A 14631-nucleotide genomic window follows, 5' to 3' on the forward strand; every position below is an offset into this window, starting at 1 on the left:
GGGTCCGAGGCTGGATGGGAAGAATTTTTGCAGTCGTTTCTAGTCGGGGGACTGTGTGCCTCTGTCTCTTAAGTTTCTCTTTCGGTTTGTAGACCCCCCCCCCCTTTCCTTTAGTCTGGGGATGACTCGATGGAGCGAGGGGACCTGAAGAGAGGAGGGCATCTGCTTGTCCAAGTCTCCACCCCCAGCCTCGAGGGTTCCTTGTTGGAAGGGAAGGGTGGCCATCTCTTCCCGCACAGGAAAGCGTGCCTGGGGTGAGGGGAGGAGCCTGACCTCACCACAGTCCTTAGGTCCCTTGGTGGCACTGCAGGGCGCAGGCAGGCCAGAAAGTTCTGCGGAACAAATGACTGACTTTCTCCCCTAGGTGAACAGCCATGGCGGGCTGGATTCAGGCCCAGCAGCTCCAGGGAGATGCACTGCGCCAGATGCAAGTGTTGTAAGGACAGCACTTCCCCATCGAGGTCCGGCACTACCTGGCCCAGTGGATCGAGAGTCAGCCATGGTAGGTGTCCTGGGCCCTAAACCTTCACCTTAAATGCGAGTCCCTGCTATCTAGGCCAAGGGTCTCCTCTTTGTGGTTTGGTGTGACTCCGATTCTATCTGTCCTTGTGCGGAAGGGGTGGTGTCCCCAGGAAAGGGGAAGAGGGAAACGGGAGCTACTGAAGGGAGACTTTTCTAGACTTTGATGCATGGCCGCCAGGAGCAAGTCTTGTGGGTCTGGAGTGTCCTAAATCACTCTTGGTACAGTTTTTCTCTCCTTGTTATGTCCCAAGGGATGCCATTGACTTGGACAATCCCCAGGACCGGGGCCAGGCCACCCAGCTCCTGGAGAGCCTGGTGCAGGAGCTGCAGAAGAAGGCAGAACACCAGGTGGGGGAAGATGGGTTTTTGCTGAAGATCAAGCTGGGGCACTATGCCACGCAGCTCCAGGTGGGTGTAAATGCCTGCCTTCTGCAGGAAGGCCCTCTCTTAAGCTTTCTCTTCCAGCATCAGAACCCCTGGGAGTTTCACTGGCTTGGCCACTGAGTCACCATGTGACCAAAAGCTTACTGGCAACTTTTCTTCAATTTCCCCCACCCCCTCTTTCTAAGTCAGATTCCTTTAACATATTACAAAGCAAGAGGTGGGAGTGTGTGGGGAGGGAGGAGGGGGGTGATTCCAGCACGGGGGGGTGGGGGTGGGTGAGGCAGCACTATGGACAGATCAAGCAGTAGAGAAGGAAAGAAACCGAGTCAGGTGGAGCCATCGCTGGAGAAAGGAAGACTGGTAGAGTCTAGAAATGAGGGGTAAGGCAAGCAGCCATTCCCCTTGGGGTTCATTTAGAGGCAAGAGAGCGGCAGAAGAGAGGTAGAATTGCCCCGGAGCAAGAGTGGGATAAAAGGCTTTGAATTAAAGGCTTAGAACGAGAAAGTAGCCTCCCCTTTCTATAGAGGGGCAGCGAGTTTATGGAAGCAGGAAAGGGGTGTGGGTGGCGTTCATGGTCAAGCATTTATCGGAATTCACTCGTATTTCTTAGAGAGCCCCTCTTACATCCAAACGGCAGGATGCAGAGCGGGGGCGGGGGAGCGGGGATAAAAGCTCATCCTAGAAAAAGGAAGAAACATCAGAAACCTGAAGGGAAACAAAGTAGGAACCCAGGACCAGGTGCCTAGTGGGAAGTACCTTGATGTTGGCATCAGACGCCCCAAGTGTCTCTCTCTCTCTCTCTCTCTCTCTCTCTCTCTCTCTCTCTCTCTCTCACACACACACACACACTTGCCTCAGGACATACGCCTAGCCTATCTGAACATCATTTTTCTCACCCATGACATGAGAACAGTTTGAGTTTCTGTCATAGGAGTTCCATGCTTCAGAGAGTCAAAGCTGGTGGGAGGCTGGACGTGCTTTGTGTTTAGATTGTTAGTGTCTAAGTTACTGTAAACCTAGTAAGAAGCTGGGGAGGGGGGAAGAAGGGCAAAGGAGAGTTAGAGGTGTCTGATAATCTTGGGGCTTCCCAGGAAGAGCTGAGGCTGAGGGCATGGGCATGGTAAGGAAGGTGGTGTGGGCAGAACCAGGTGGCCACTGGTGGTTCCTGTTGTCCTCTTTTAGAACACCTACGACCGCTGCCCCATGGAGCTGGTTCGCTGTATCCGGCACATTCTGTACAACGAACAGAGGCTAGTCCGAGAAGCCAACAACGTGAGTGTCTGTAGGCGTGGAGAGAAGCTGGAGAGCCATCCACGCGAATCCCTCTCTAGATCCTACCCTGTTTATGTAACACGGCTATGAGGCGAGCACAAAAGAAAGAGAACACAGGGACAAGTGTGAGAGGCGGTATATGGCAGGCTGGGGCCAGTCCCTGGCTCTCCAAGCCGCTATTTCTTCTTTCCTGTCTTTTCCTTCCCTTTCTCTTCCTTTCTTAAAAATAAGACTTACCTTATTTTAACTGTGTGTATGCAAGTGTGCCTAATGGAAACCAGAGGCATCAGATCCTCTGGAACTATAGGCAGTTGTGAATGTCTGATATGGGTGCTGGGAACCGAATCCGGGTCCTCTGCAGGAACAGTATACGTGCTCAGTGTACACTGCTGAGCCATCTCTCCAGTCTCTCTTCCTTTCATTTTCCCCGTTTCTTTTGTATCTTCTTTCTTTCCTGGTTTCTAATGGTGAAACCCAGGGCACTGAACATGCTAAGCAAGTGGTCTCAAGCTGCATCCCCAGCTCCCACCGTTGTAGGCTAGGGATAGTAATAGCACTTGCAATATAAGATCATCACGAGGATTAAAAAAATTATATACAGGCTAAGAATGGACAGATAAGAGGAGGAAGTTTTAAACACACACACATACGCATGCAAATAAATCTTTTAAATAAAATTTTAGGGCCAGGCAGTAGTGGTGCACACCTTTAATACCAGCAGTCGGGAGGCAGAGGCAAGCAGATCTTTGTAAATTCAAGGCCAGCCGGGTCTACAGAGCTAGTACTAGAACGGCTAGGAATGTTACACAGCGAAACCCTGTCTCGAAAGACAAACAACAACAACAAAAACAAAAATAAAATTTTTACCAGGGGGGTTGTATCATATACCTTTAATCCTAGCACTTGGGAGGCAGAGGCAGGTGGATCTGTGAGTTCCAGGCCAGCCTTGTCTACAGAGTTCCAAGAGAGCCAGGGCTACACAGAAAAACCTTGTCTTAAATATGTGGTGGTGGCGCATGCCTTTAATCCCAGCACTCGGGAGGCAGAGGCAGGTGGATCTCTGTGAGTTCGAGGCCAGCCTGGTCTACAGAGCCAGTTCCAGGACAGGCTTCAAAGCTACACAGACAAACGCTGTCTCAAAAAACCAAAGAAGGAAAGAAAGAAAGGAAGGAGGGAGGGAGGGAGGGAGGGAGGGAGGGAGGGAGGGAGGGAAGGAATTAAAAATACAATAAAAGATTAAAGCAGAGCAGCTTCCACCTAGAAGGACTGGACTGAATGAACTGAGTGTGAAGAAGTACTGGTCAGCTGGCAGGGGTGTGTCCGAAGGGGGCAGAGGGGAAAGAAGGAGGGAGGGTGTCCACCTCCCAAAGTAACAGCAGCATATGTTGGGGCAGGAAGGTGTGGTGATGCCTTCTAGTTGGAGACCGGCAGATGGAGAGCAGAGGACCAATGCGCAAGAACTGGGAGCCAGGCACTGCATCTTCCAGTCCAGTTCCGCATCCCTGCCTTGTTGAAACTGCCCTCACAAAAGACTCTAGCTGGGTTGAGAAACACACATACATCCCCAATATGGGCTGCCAGAATGCTCCCAGGTTGACTGACCTCCTAGTGCAAGGGGCCTGAGGCCGGCACATGCTGTGTTGTAGGGACAGATGCAGAAAACATACAGACCTGCTGTGCCTTGGCCCCTGGGGAGGCTGGGAGGACACAGTCAGAGGCCACCTGCCAGGCTGAATAAAGGAGTTTGGATTTTATTTTAAGAACACTAACTTGGAAAGTCCCCAACCACATGGTCCCCTCTCAACCAGATGTTCTAGGAATGGCAGGACTCAAAGAGGCGTTCTTGATGTCTCTCCTGTCGCTTTATTTTGGGCATCTCTGGGATGCCCCCTCCCTCCAGGTGTGAGTGAGGACATACGTGGGTCCATGGGCCCTGTCTCCTACTGGGTCCCCAGCACTTAGCACAGACAGTGGCATTGGGCCAGTAGATAACCATGGAACGAGGAGGCGCAGGCCTCATCCTTAGGAGGTAAATCATCCACGTGATACCTGGCCAGTGTTCGCTTCTAGTTTCTCTAAAGGAAATGTATGGGCTCGTTCAACACTCTCCTGTGTAAAACCAGATCTGAACCAGAAATTTCTGCCCCAAAGTCTCCATTATTTACCAGGCCACTGATTTCCTTTCTGTCTTCCCTTTCTACTCCAATTCTGGCATCGACAATCCTCTGACCCTCCTTCTAAGCCTGGATTTGAAGTTGGGGGTGTCTAGTGTTGGTGCTCCCCAGAGCGCCAAGTTTCCTCCCCTCTTTTCTGCCCGACACACTGCACCTGTCACTGCGACTCAATCTATTCTGTCCCCAGTGCAGCTCCCCTGCTGGTACCCTGGTCGACGCCATGTCCCAGAAGCACCTTCAGACCAACCAGACGTTTGAGGAGCTGCGCCTCATCACACAGGACACGGAGAACGAGCTGAAGAAGCTGCAGCAGACCCAAGAGTACTTCATCATCCAGTATCAGGAGAGTCTGCGGATCCAAGGTGAGGCCAGCATCACGGTCCAGGAAGCCACGAGCATCTTGAGGGTGGAAGGGAGGAGAATTCTGAGATTTTCAGCAGGAGAGGAAGCTCGCCATCCCTTGGGCACTTTGCCCAAAGCTTTGTAAGAATCGTCAGGCTTCCTTTGAACCTTTGCTGTAGTCTAGGTACTAGGTTGTAGTCTTTGCATGCATAATACAAAGCAACTTCAGAAGGAGCCTGCAGAGGGCATAGCTTGGTGTCCCTGTTTACAAGGAAAGTTTAAAGAGGACAAATAACTTGGCCTAGGTTGCCTGTGAGCTGCAGAATCAATGCGTTGCTAGAGATAGGTCATAAGACGCCTGTATCTTCCTAACCAAGAGACTCTCCCTAATCTTAGGCAGTCAGTGAAGTGTGAGTGCTTTAAAAAGCATGTTCCAAGTATGTTCCACCCAGAAGGATGGCGTCCACTGGTTGAGCGGGATGAGGAGAGCTAGAAAACCAGATTTGCCTCTAGTTGAAACTCTAAGGGAATCTGGTCCTGGAGGCAAGGTGACTGTAAAACTTCTGCTAGCTCCCAGCTCTGTAGTCTGTCAGTGGCTGCCTCAATAAGGGTGTGGGCAAAGAAAAATGATCTCAGGAGGAGTTAGCTCCAGGTACAATTTGAGTTGTCTGGAGATTAATGTTAGAGATAGGCTGATTCCACTGTTCCAGCAAGGACAGGCAGGGGCGTACTGCCTTTTCCTGTGCCTTTATCCTTGTTTCTTAGAGACGTAGGTATCGATTTTAGTCCTTTCGCATGTATTGAGATATATAAATGTACAATCAAAACCCAACTACATAGGTTTCTATCTACTTATCTCTGTAAAATATCTTTCCCAGAAAATGTAGGAAAGAGTGATTTTTGTTTTGTTGAGACAAGGACTTGTGCTGTAGCCCTGGCGGACCTAGAACTCACTCTGTAGACCAGGCTGGACTCGAAATCAAGGAGAATCACCTGACACTGCCTGCTGAATGCTGAGATTAGAAGCATGGGAAGAGCCAATTTTATGCTTTCTCTATACATATTTTTCCAAAGATATAAATCTTCCCCTACAAAGTGCTTTATAGGACCCCGGGCTTCTGAAGCCGCTGTGTGTTCCTTCTGTTTACTTTGAAATTCCTCTCATCTCGCTCGGGATTAACCCCATTACCTGTGTTTTGTTTAGAAATGTATTGTTTGATTTCCCTCTGTCTACTCTGTTTAGATATTGCGCTTTTACTGACTTTGATGCTATCTTTTCATTGGACTCGACCGTGACTACAGGAAAGGGTTCCGTATGTTCTCAGAGCTTACAAATTTATTGGGACTTTAGGGCCCAGCACATGCTCTGTCTTGGTGGCTAGATCTTGTGTACTTGAAAAGAATGTGTCTTCTTTGATTGTCTCCTCAAACAGACACAGCAAATTTGAGAATGTTAACATGAAAGGAAAAACAAAGAAAAAAAAATACCCTATATTTCCAAAGCCAAATTTAGCGAGTAGAACAGAAGTGGTCATGGACGGCATAACAGTGTGCTGGCCCACAGGGGGACACGGGTATGATGTTACACACCACATGGTCTAAGTACGTAGTGAGCCATGACGTCTAGCTCGTGAAGGGTTCTGATAGCCACACAACGACAACCCCCAATGATGCGTTTCTCAGAATGCGTCCACATCCTTACGCGACTCATGACTGTATTTGCAAATGTCTTTCGTCTTCGCCTTGATATAAAAGATAGCTGTGTGTTGCTTTCAGTCTGTGGTGATGGCCTGTAACCTCTGGAAAATTCCACTGCACACTTGTTAGCTAGCAAGAGTGGAGACGCAGGGCTGGGGATGTAGCTCAGTTAGTGGAGGGTTTGCCCAGTATGATGAGTTCCTGGGTTCAATTTGTATACATTAAACATGGTGGTTCATGCCTGTAATTCCAGTAATTGGATGGTAGAGACAGAAGGACCAGAAGTTCAAGGTCGTCTTCATAGGAAGTTCAGGGCCAGCCTGGGCTTAATCACGTCTTGTTTCCAAAAACAGAAGGATAGAAGACTCAGGCTTAGTGGTGCATACCTATAATCTCAGCACTGGGGTCAGAGAAGGGCTTGAGGCAAGAGGATGGGGAGTTTAGAGACAGCCTGGACTACATAGTGAAACCACATCCCCCACTCAAAAAACATGGCAGGGTAAATATGAACAAAATACACTATACACATGTGTAAAATTCTCAGAGAGAAAATCAAAATTATTTTAAGACAAGAAAATTAAAAAGTTATTATTACTCCCAATTACAAAGTTACCTGTTAAAATCCAAGATTTATTTATTTGCAATGATTTTTGCCCTTGGGGCACATAACTTTGATAATGTATAGTAAGAAAACTCAAAAATTTTGTGAACAAATTCTTTTTTTGCTGTATTGTTTTATCTTCAGCATATATATGCAATTTGACAAGTTAAAAAAATTCAAACAAAAGCTATGGCAAGGCAATTAAGGTCTTATGGCTTTATGAAAAATGTTGTTTTTCTTTGTGGGTCTTTTCTGAGGGTCTCAGACACTTGCCAGGAGTTCCTTAGATGACTCTGAGAACCATTGGTCTTGGTCTTTAGTTTTTTTTTTTTTAAAAAAACTTGCATTTACATATTTATTGTGTGTGTTCGTGCATGCATGTGTACAGGTGTGTGAACACAGGCCTGTCACTGCCGGTTGTGGGAGCTGGCTCTCCTCTTTCTAATGTGAATCCTTGGGATTGAACTCGGTCCTAGTGCTTGTTCAGAAAGCACCTTTACCCGTTGGTCTACCTCACCAGGCTGACCTTTTTTTTGTTATTGTCATTCCGTTTATTTAAAAAGAAATTTTTTCAGTTGATCAGCTTCTAAAAGAGAGTCATCAAAATACCCCGCCATGATTAAGCAATTGACAAATTCTATGATGCTTTTTTGTAGCATTTCCTTTATAATTTTGAAATTGTTAGTAGGTGTTGGTAGACACATTTGTGATTAGTATGGTTTTCTAGTCAATTGCCAATCATTCTGACTTTTCTGAAATGTTTTTCTTTTTTCTTTTTTTAGGCTTTTGAGACAGGATTATGCTCTATAGCCCAGGTTGACTTCGAACTCATGATCCTCCTGTCTTAGCCTTCCAAGTGTCTGGATTACAAATGTGCTTTGTCATGCCCATTTCTTCTTTCTTTCTTTTTGTATTTATTTGATTTTTATTTATGTAGGTTTGTGACTCTATGAGCTAAAAGTATAGGCGGTTGTGAGATACGACATGGGTTCTGGGAATCAAACCGGGGTCCTCTGGAAGAACAATAGGAGCTCTTAATTGCTGAGCATCTATTACTATGCCTTTAAAAAAAAAAAAAGAAAAAGAAACAAAATAAAACAAACCAGGATCTCATTACATAGTCTTGACTGTCCTGGAACTCACTCTGCAGACCAAGCTGGCTCGACCGCAGAGATTCACCTGACTCTGCCTTCCAAGTGCTGGGATTAAAGACACGCACCACCTCTCATGTTCATTCTTAAGTTTCCTTTTTATACTTCCTTCCATCCTTTCCTCTTTTGTGCAGTATGCACGTGAGCATTGGTGCCCAAGCATGTCTCTGCATGTGGAGGCCAGAGGTTGAGATCTAGCGTTGTTTTCGGTTTTTCTCAACTGTAATTTTGGAGCTCTGAGCCTCGGAGATCCTCCTTCTCTGCTTCCCGCACCCCCCTCCGCGACGATGAAACTGGGGTTTCAGATGAGCACCCTCATTCTGGGCTTTTATTATATGGATGCCGGAGATGCAAACTCAAGTCCTTACGTTTGCAAGTAAACGCTTGGCTCGCTGAGCTATTTCCCTGGCCCCTTGGCCATGCTTTTAAAAAATTTATACTGTATCAAGACCAGTTGTAACATAAAAAGGTTTTATAATGTAGACAGCATGCTGTTGAGTTTTGCTTCGTATTTTTCCTATTTTTAAACTCAGGCAGGCCTCAGCCTCACTGTGTAACTGACAACGACCTTGAACCGGTTCTCCTGCCTCGACCTCCCAAGTGCTGGGATTACAGGCACTGACCGCCAGCTACTGACAATCCATTTTAAATCGAGCTGTTCCCATTGCCTGTGCACAGGTCTAGCTTTGGATTTTGGGTGAGGTTCGCACCCATGTGTGTGTGGTGTCGGTGTGCCTTTTGTTTATCCCGCTCAATACTGTAAACACAGAAGGTTGGAGATGTCGTTCAGTAAAAGAACACAGGGCTGGCAAGCACGGAGCCCTGGATTTGATCTCCAGCACTACACAAAACACGAAGTACTGATCTGTTTGCAGACGGGAAGACCTAGTTCCTCCAGTGGAGCCAATAGTTGGTGTGGATCATTTGGCCTCCATCCCAGAAACCTGTGCAATTGGACAGGAGAGACCTAAATGGAACCTTGAGGGGGAATCCGGGCCAGGGCGTTGGCCCTCCTGTGTTCAGCAGGACGTTCTGAATCTAGGCAGTGCGAGTCCGGCCCACCACATTACAGGAAGATGGGAACCATATTCCTAGATTCTAAGGTGTGGGCTTGTCCTTGCTGTCTAGTGCTGCTTTTGTCTGTCCCAGCTTGTGTGTCCCTGGGGCAAGGACCAGGTCAGTGTGACATAGTTCTCAGAGGCCAGCCAGGAACTTGAATAAGACATACCAGTGCGCACAATTTCTTGACTAGACCCGAGTAAGGATTCAGGGAGGCTCAAGGGCCACTAAAGATAGGGATAAATGCCAGCATCCAGGGTCTTTAGCTGTGGGACAGGGGAGGGTGGCCAGCAGTGGGCACATACAGACAGCTTCAACCCTGAATGCGTTTGATGCTGAGCTGAGCCCAGCTGCTGAGTTTGTTCCCTGCATGACTCTGACCCACTCATGCCTTGAGATTTCTTCTGAAATGTTAGAAAGGTTGCAGATGCGGCTTGGCTGGGGGAGCGCTTGCCTAACATGCAGGAAGTCGCTCAGTTCCATGTACCACACACTGCTGGATGTGGTGGCCTACGGCTGTTGTCCCCGCACTTTCAAAGGTAGAGTCAGGAGATTATCCCCAGCTATGCAGTGAGTTTGAGGCCATCCTCAGCTTTATGATCTGTGTCAACACCCACCCCCGACACAACTCATACAAGTACACACACACATACCACACAAGCGCGTACACACACAGAGATGCACACGCATGGATAAAGATGTTAAGGTCTCACTCACCACCTGTTCCTGCCATCCACAGGCTTCCCAATGTCACCTCTCAGTCACTGTCACCTCTCACCTTGTTCCTTGATGACAATCTTGCTGGTGGTATTCCAGGGGATCTTGGAAAAACACATATCTGTCTGTCTATCTGTCTCTTTTTCCTTCTTAGTTGAGTGCTCTGCTGAGTTCATGACTACCCACCCTAGTCAGGCATCACGGGCACCATGCAGTCTCAGCCAGATTCATTGCTCCTGAGAAAACTGCTGAGCTGAAGGGATGAATGGACGAGATGAAAAAGCCAGGGCCTCTGGATGGGGCTCCCATGTCAGCGATGGGGCTGAGGAGGTCTTGTCTCTGCCACCCCTCATTTTGGACTGCCGTCTGTCCACCAGTTAGGACCAAACTGCAAAGATCTTACATAAAACAGGCAGTTCTCAGAAAAAAAAAAAAAGCCTCACCGTTTTTTAAATCTCCATAATAGCCCACTGAGCTGGTGCCAGTATTTTCCCCTTTTTACAAATGGGGAAACTGAGGCACAGGAAAGCAAGGTATTTTCCCATCTTTACCCAGCTTTTAAAAAGCAGGGCCACTCGTTCCCATCTCCATGCCCCAAGGGGAGGGCCTGCTGACAGCCATGTGGGGCAGACAAGGGTCACCACACGGGGCCAGCCCTCTTCTGCTTCATTTTGGACACCCACTTCTGCTGCCCAGGGGCGATGCACTCAGGAGGCTTGTGAGCAATTCTGAGGGAACATCACTGGGCACGCATGCCTGGCAGGAAGCCTGACTTGTCATCGATGGGATGCCCGACTCTGGGAAGCCCTCCAGAGCATGTGAAACCTCTAGGGTTCCCGATAGACACAAGAGATGATGGTGGTGGCTGTCCTGTCCCCTCTTCCAGCTCAGTTTGCCCAGCTGGCCCAGCTGAACCCCCAGGAGCGCATGAGCCGGGAGACAGCCCTCCAGCAGAAGCAAGTGTCCCTGGAGGCCTGGCTGCAGCGGGAGGCACAGACACTGCAGCAGTACCGTGTGGTTAGTGCATCCTGCATCCCTCTGCCCCTGGGAGGGAGCTCTGTCACCTGAGATTCAGGGCGCCAGGTAGGGCGCAGAGCCAAGATGAGAACAGATCCCCTCTTTCCTGGGGTACACATGAGGTGGAGCAGGTGGAGAGGGCAGGGCCAAGCCCTGGGTCCTAGGCCAGGCTCTGTGGGCTGCTCCCTGGAGCCAGAAGGCCGCTGTGTCCTCACGCAGGAGCTGGCTGAAAAGCACCAGAAAACCCTGCAGCTGCTGCGGAAGCAACAGACCATCATCCTGGACGACGAGCTGATCCAGTGGAAGCGGCGGCAGCAGCTGGCCGGGAACGGGGGTCCCCCTGAGGGCAGCCTGGACGTGCTGCAGTCCTGGTGAGGGCCAGGGTGGCCAGGGTGAGCGGGGGCTTGGGCAATGGTGCCAGCTGCCTTCTGTCCGTGTTGGCCGGAGCAGCAGGTTCCCGCTGTCTGGGACAGCTCTCACTTTATCAGTGTCTGGGCTCCTTAAGGACTTGGCTCCTCAGACCCGTGCCACCTCCCCCAAGGGACAGCAGTGCCTTGGTATGGACAGGGCTACTCTTGAGCTCGCTGGTTCCAAGTTGGGGCCTCTGTGCCTGTGCAGGGCAGTGGTGACCAGTGCCAGCACCTTGGGGTGATGAGGGGAGTTTTGTTGTGGGGAACAGTGTCATGTGGTCTGCTCCCGGGACTGTGCTGGAGCAGAGGTGACTGAGGGTCCTGGGCTCCTTGCAGGTGTGAGAAGCTGGCCGAGATCATCTGGCAGAACCGGCAGCAGATCCGCAGGGCTGAGCACCTCTGCCAGCAGCTGCCCATCCCAGGCCCCGTGGAGGAGATGCTAGCCGAGGTCAATGCCACCATCACAGACATCATCTCAGCCCTTGTCACCAGGTGACTGCTGACTCCTGGTCATGCTCAGAGGGACATGGCAGTTCCCGGGGGTGGGCATGTTGAGACCCAGGAGCTGTCCAAACCCAGAGCTCTGCCCCAGTCCTGCTCATCCACCTTCCCCCACCCACTGTGGCCCTAGTTCCTCTGCTGCTGTGACTGTCCTGGCCCAGTGTGTGTTGGGGACACTGCAGGGAGCACCGTGGGGGTCCAGCCTCCCTCACACCTGTCTCCAACCCCCCATGTCCTCCAGGAAACAGTGGCCAGGCCACTCCTCTGCCTGTCTTCCTTCTCCCAGCAGGCCCCACAGGAAGGTCCTCCCCTCCTAGCTGGCCTCCCAGCCATCTCCCCTGAGCCAGCATCCAGTCAGCTGTCTGTCCTTTGTGTCCCCTGCAGCACTTTCATCATTGAGAAGCAACCTCCTCAGGTCCTGAAGACCCAGACCAAGTTTGCAGCCACCGTGCGCCTGCTGGTGGGCGGGAAGCTGAATGTGCACATGAACCCCCCGCAGGTGAAGGCGACCATCATCAGCGAGCAGCAGGCCAAGTCCCTGCTCAAGAACGAGAGCACCCGCAAGTGAGTGTGCCTGCCCCTCTGTACTGGGTTTGGGTGCAGTTTCTCTTGCTCAGGTGGGGCCTGTATGGGCGCCCTTCCAGGCATTCTTGTGCCCCTCTGAGTGCTGACCCAGCCTTGCCTGTGTCGAATACTTAGGGCAGCCAACACTGAACTGCTGTGTGGTCCAAGCATTTGTGCTGAGCAGTGGGCACACCACTGTGATCCAAAGAGAACTCGCCGCTCTCTTAACCGGACCACTGGCCTGCAGAGCAGACGGCGTTCAGTGATCTAGGATTGCTGGGCACAGCCGTATGACATACAGGCACACACACGTACAGGGGCTCATGTTGCTGGTGGTTGCTAGCTTGAGCCTGGAGTGGGTGGGTTAACACATCCTTATATTTCTGGTCCTTGGGAGGCAGAGGCAGGAGAATCAAGAGTTCAAAGTCAGCCTAAGCTCCATAGTCAGTTGAATGCCTGCTTGGACAGCTAGAGATTCTGTTAAAAAAAAAAAAAAAAAACAAAAAACAAAACTAAACCAAATAAACAAAGTCAGCCAGACGTGGTGGTGCATACTTTGATACCAGTCTCAGGAGGCAGAGGCAAGTGGATCTCTGTAAGTTTAAGACCAGCCTGATCTACATAGTTTCAGACCAACCAGGGCTAAGTAGTCAGACTCTGTCTGAAAAAATAAACAAAAGTCCCGGGGCTGGAGAGATGGCTCAGAGGTTAAGAGCATTGCCTGCTCTTCCAAAGGTCCTGAGTTCAATTCCCAGCAACCAAATGGTGGCTCACAACCATCTGTAATGGGGTCTGTTGCCCTTTTCTGGCCTGCAGGCATACACACAGACAGACAGAATATTGTATACATAATAAATAAATAAATTAAACAAACAAATAAACAAAGTCCCTGAAGAGTCCTACCAGAGAAGCCATTGGATAGGGATTTGCTAGTGCTGGGGTTGGAAAGAGAGGGGTTGTTTGTTTTTCAGGAAGAGCCCACATGTTGAGTGAGACCTGAGAAATGGGTCCTGAAAAACTATCCATGTAGTGCACAGATGCACTGGCGTGAGCGGGGATATATAAGATGCTTGTCTCATCACTGATGGTCCATTAGCAACATGTCTCCCGGGCCCAGAGATGTCAGTCATTGACCCTTGCCTCCTAGTGTGCACAAAGCCCTGGTGCAGACCCTGGCATCACACTGTGGAGCCGGGCTCCCTCTCTTTGCAGTGAGTGCAGCGGCGAGATCCTGAACAACTGCTGTGTCATGGAGTACCACCAGGCCACGGGCACCCTCAGCGCCCACTTCAGGAACATGGTGAGGCCGGGTCTGCCGTGGAGGGGAGGTCTGCCCAGGGCAGGGGCCTGGTGGCCATTTCTCCCTGTCTTATACTGGTTTCTCTGCTCTTCAGTCCCTGAAAAGAATCAAGCGAGCCGACAGGCGTGGCGCGGAGTCCGTGACGGAGGAGAAGTTCACGGTCTTGTTTGAATCCCAGTTCAGTGTCGGCAGCAATGAGCTGGTGTTCCAGGTGAAGGTGAGGCTCCCGCTGCTCCATCCGTGAAGGCCCCCTGGCTGAGTGAAGGGACCTGCCCAAAGTGACCTGGCTCCTGCGGGAAAGCTGCAGACTGAGCTGGGTGTGATGGTGTGCACCTGTAATCCCGGGAGTTGGGAGCTAAACTGGAGGAGCACAAGTTCAGGGCCAACCTGAAATCATGTCTCAAAAAGCAAAATAGCACAGACTGGAGGACTGGAAAGATGGCTAGTGATTAAGAGCACAGGCTGCCCATCCAGAGGACCTGAGTTCAATTCCCAGCACATACATGGCAGCTCACAACCATCTGTGACTCCAATTCCAGGGGGATCCAGTGCCCTCTTCTGACCTCTATGGGCAATGCATGAACTTGGGGCACATACACGTATGTAGACAAAACACCCTTACACAAAAAATCATTTTTTAAAGAGGAGCTGGATATTTCAGAAGCACTTAAGAGTATTTCCTGTCTTTTCAGAGGACCCAGGTTCTGTTCTCAGTACCCACACAGGAAGGCTCATACACACCTTTTAAAAACAAACAAAAATGTGGAGCTTGCAAGATGGCCTAGCAGGTGCAAGCTATTGCTCTTTAAGCCTAACATCCTGAATTTGAAGCCTGGAATGCACAGTAGATGGGGAAAATAGACTCCTGAAATAGATGTCCTTTGATAGTCCTACGCATGCTATCTCTCTCTCTCTCTCT

The 14631-nt window shown here is 50.0% G+C and overlaps 1 protein-coding gene across 1 annotated transcript in view; it reads left to right on the forward strand.

Annotated features, from left to right (window-relative positions):
* The first annotated feature begins 374 nt into the window (after nucleotides 1–374).
* Nucleotides 375–14631, forward strand: part of LOC126510317 (signal transducer and activator of transcription 5A-like) — a 21455-nt gene continuing 7198 nt past the window's right edge. Inside the window, 10 exon segments of the mRNA XM_050156848.1 lie at nucleotides 375–502; nucleotides 774–930; nucleotides 2089–2178; nucleotides 4540–4714; nucleotides 10807–10937; nucleotides 11157–11308; nucleotides 11684–11839; nucleotides 12233–12412; nucleotides 13625–13712; nucleotides 13807–13929. Coding sequence (XP_050012805.1) covers nucleotides 375–502; nucleotides 774–930; nucleotides 2089–2178; nucleotides 4540–4714; nucleotides 10807–10937; nucleotides 11157–11308; nucleotides 11684–11839; nucleotides 12233–12412; nucleotides 13625–13712; nucleotides 13807–13929 — 1380 coding nt within the window.

The sequence above is a fragment of the Alexandromys fortis genome, unplaced genomic scaffold (assembly GCF_014885135.2).
Source record: "Alexandromys fortis isolate MF-2015 unplaced genomic scaffold, M_Fortis_MF-2015_v1.1 scaffold_31, whole genome shotgun sequence".
Taxonomy (NCBI): Eukaryota; Metazoa; Chordata; class Mammalia; order Rodentia; family Cricetidae; genus Alexandromys; species Alexandromys fortis.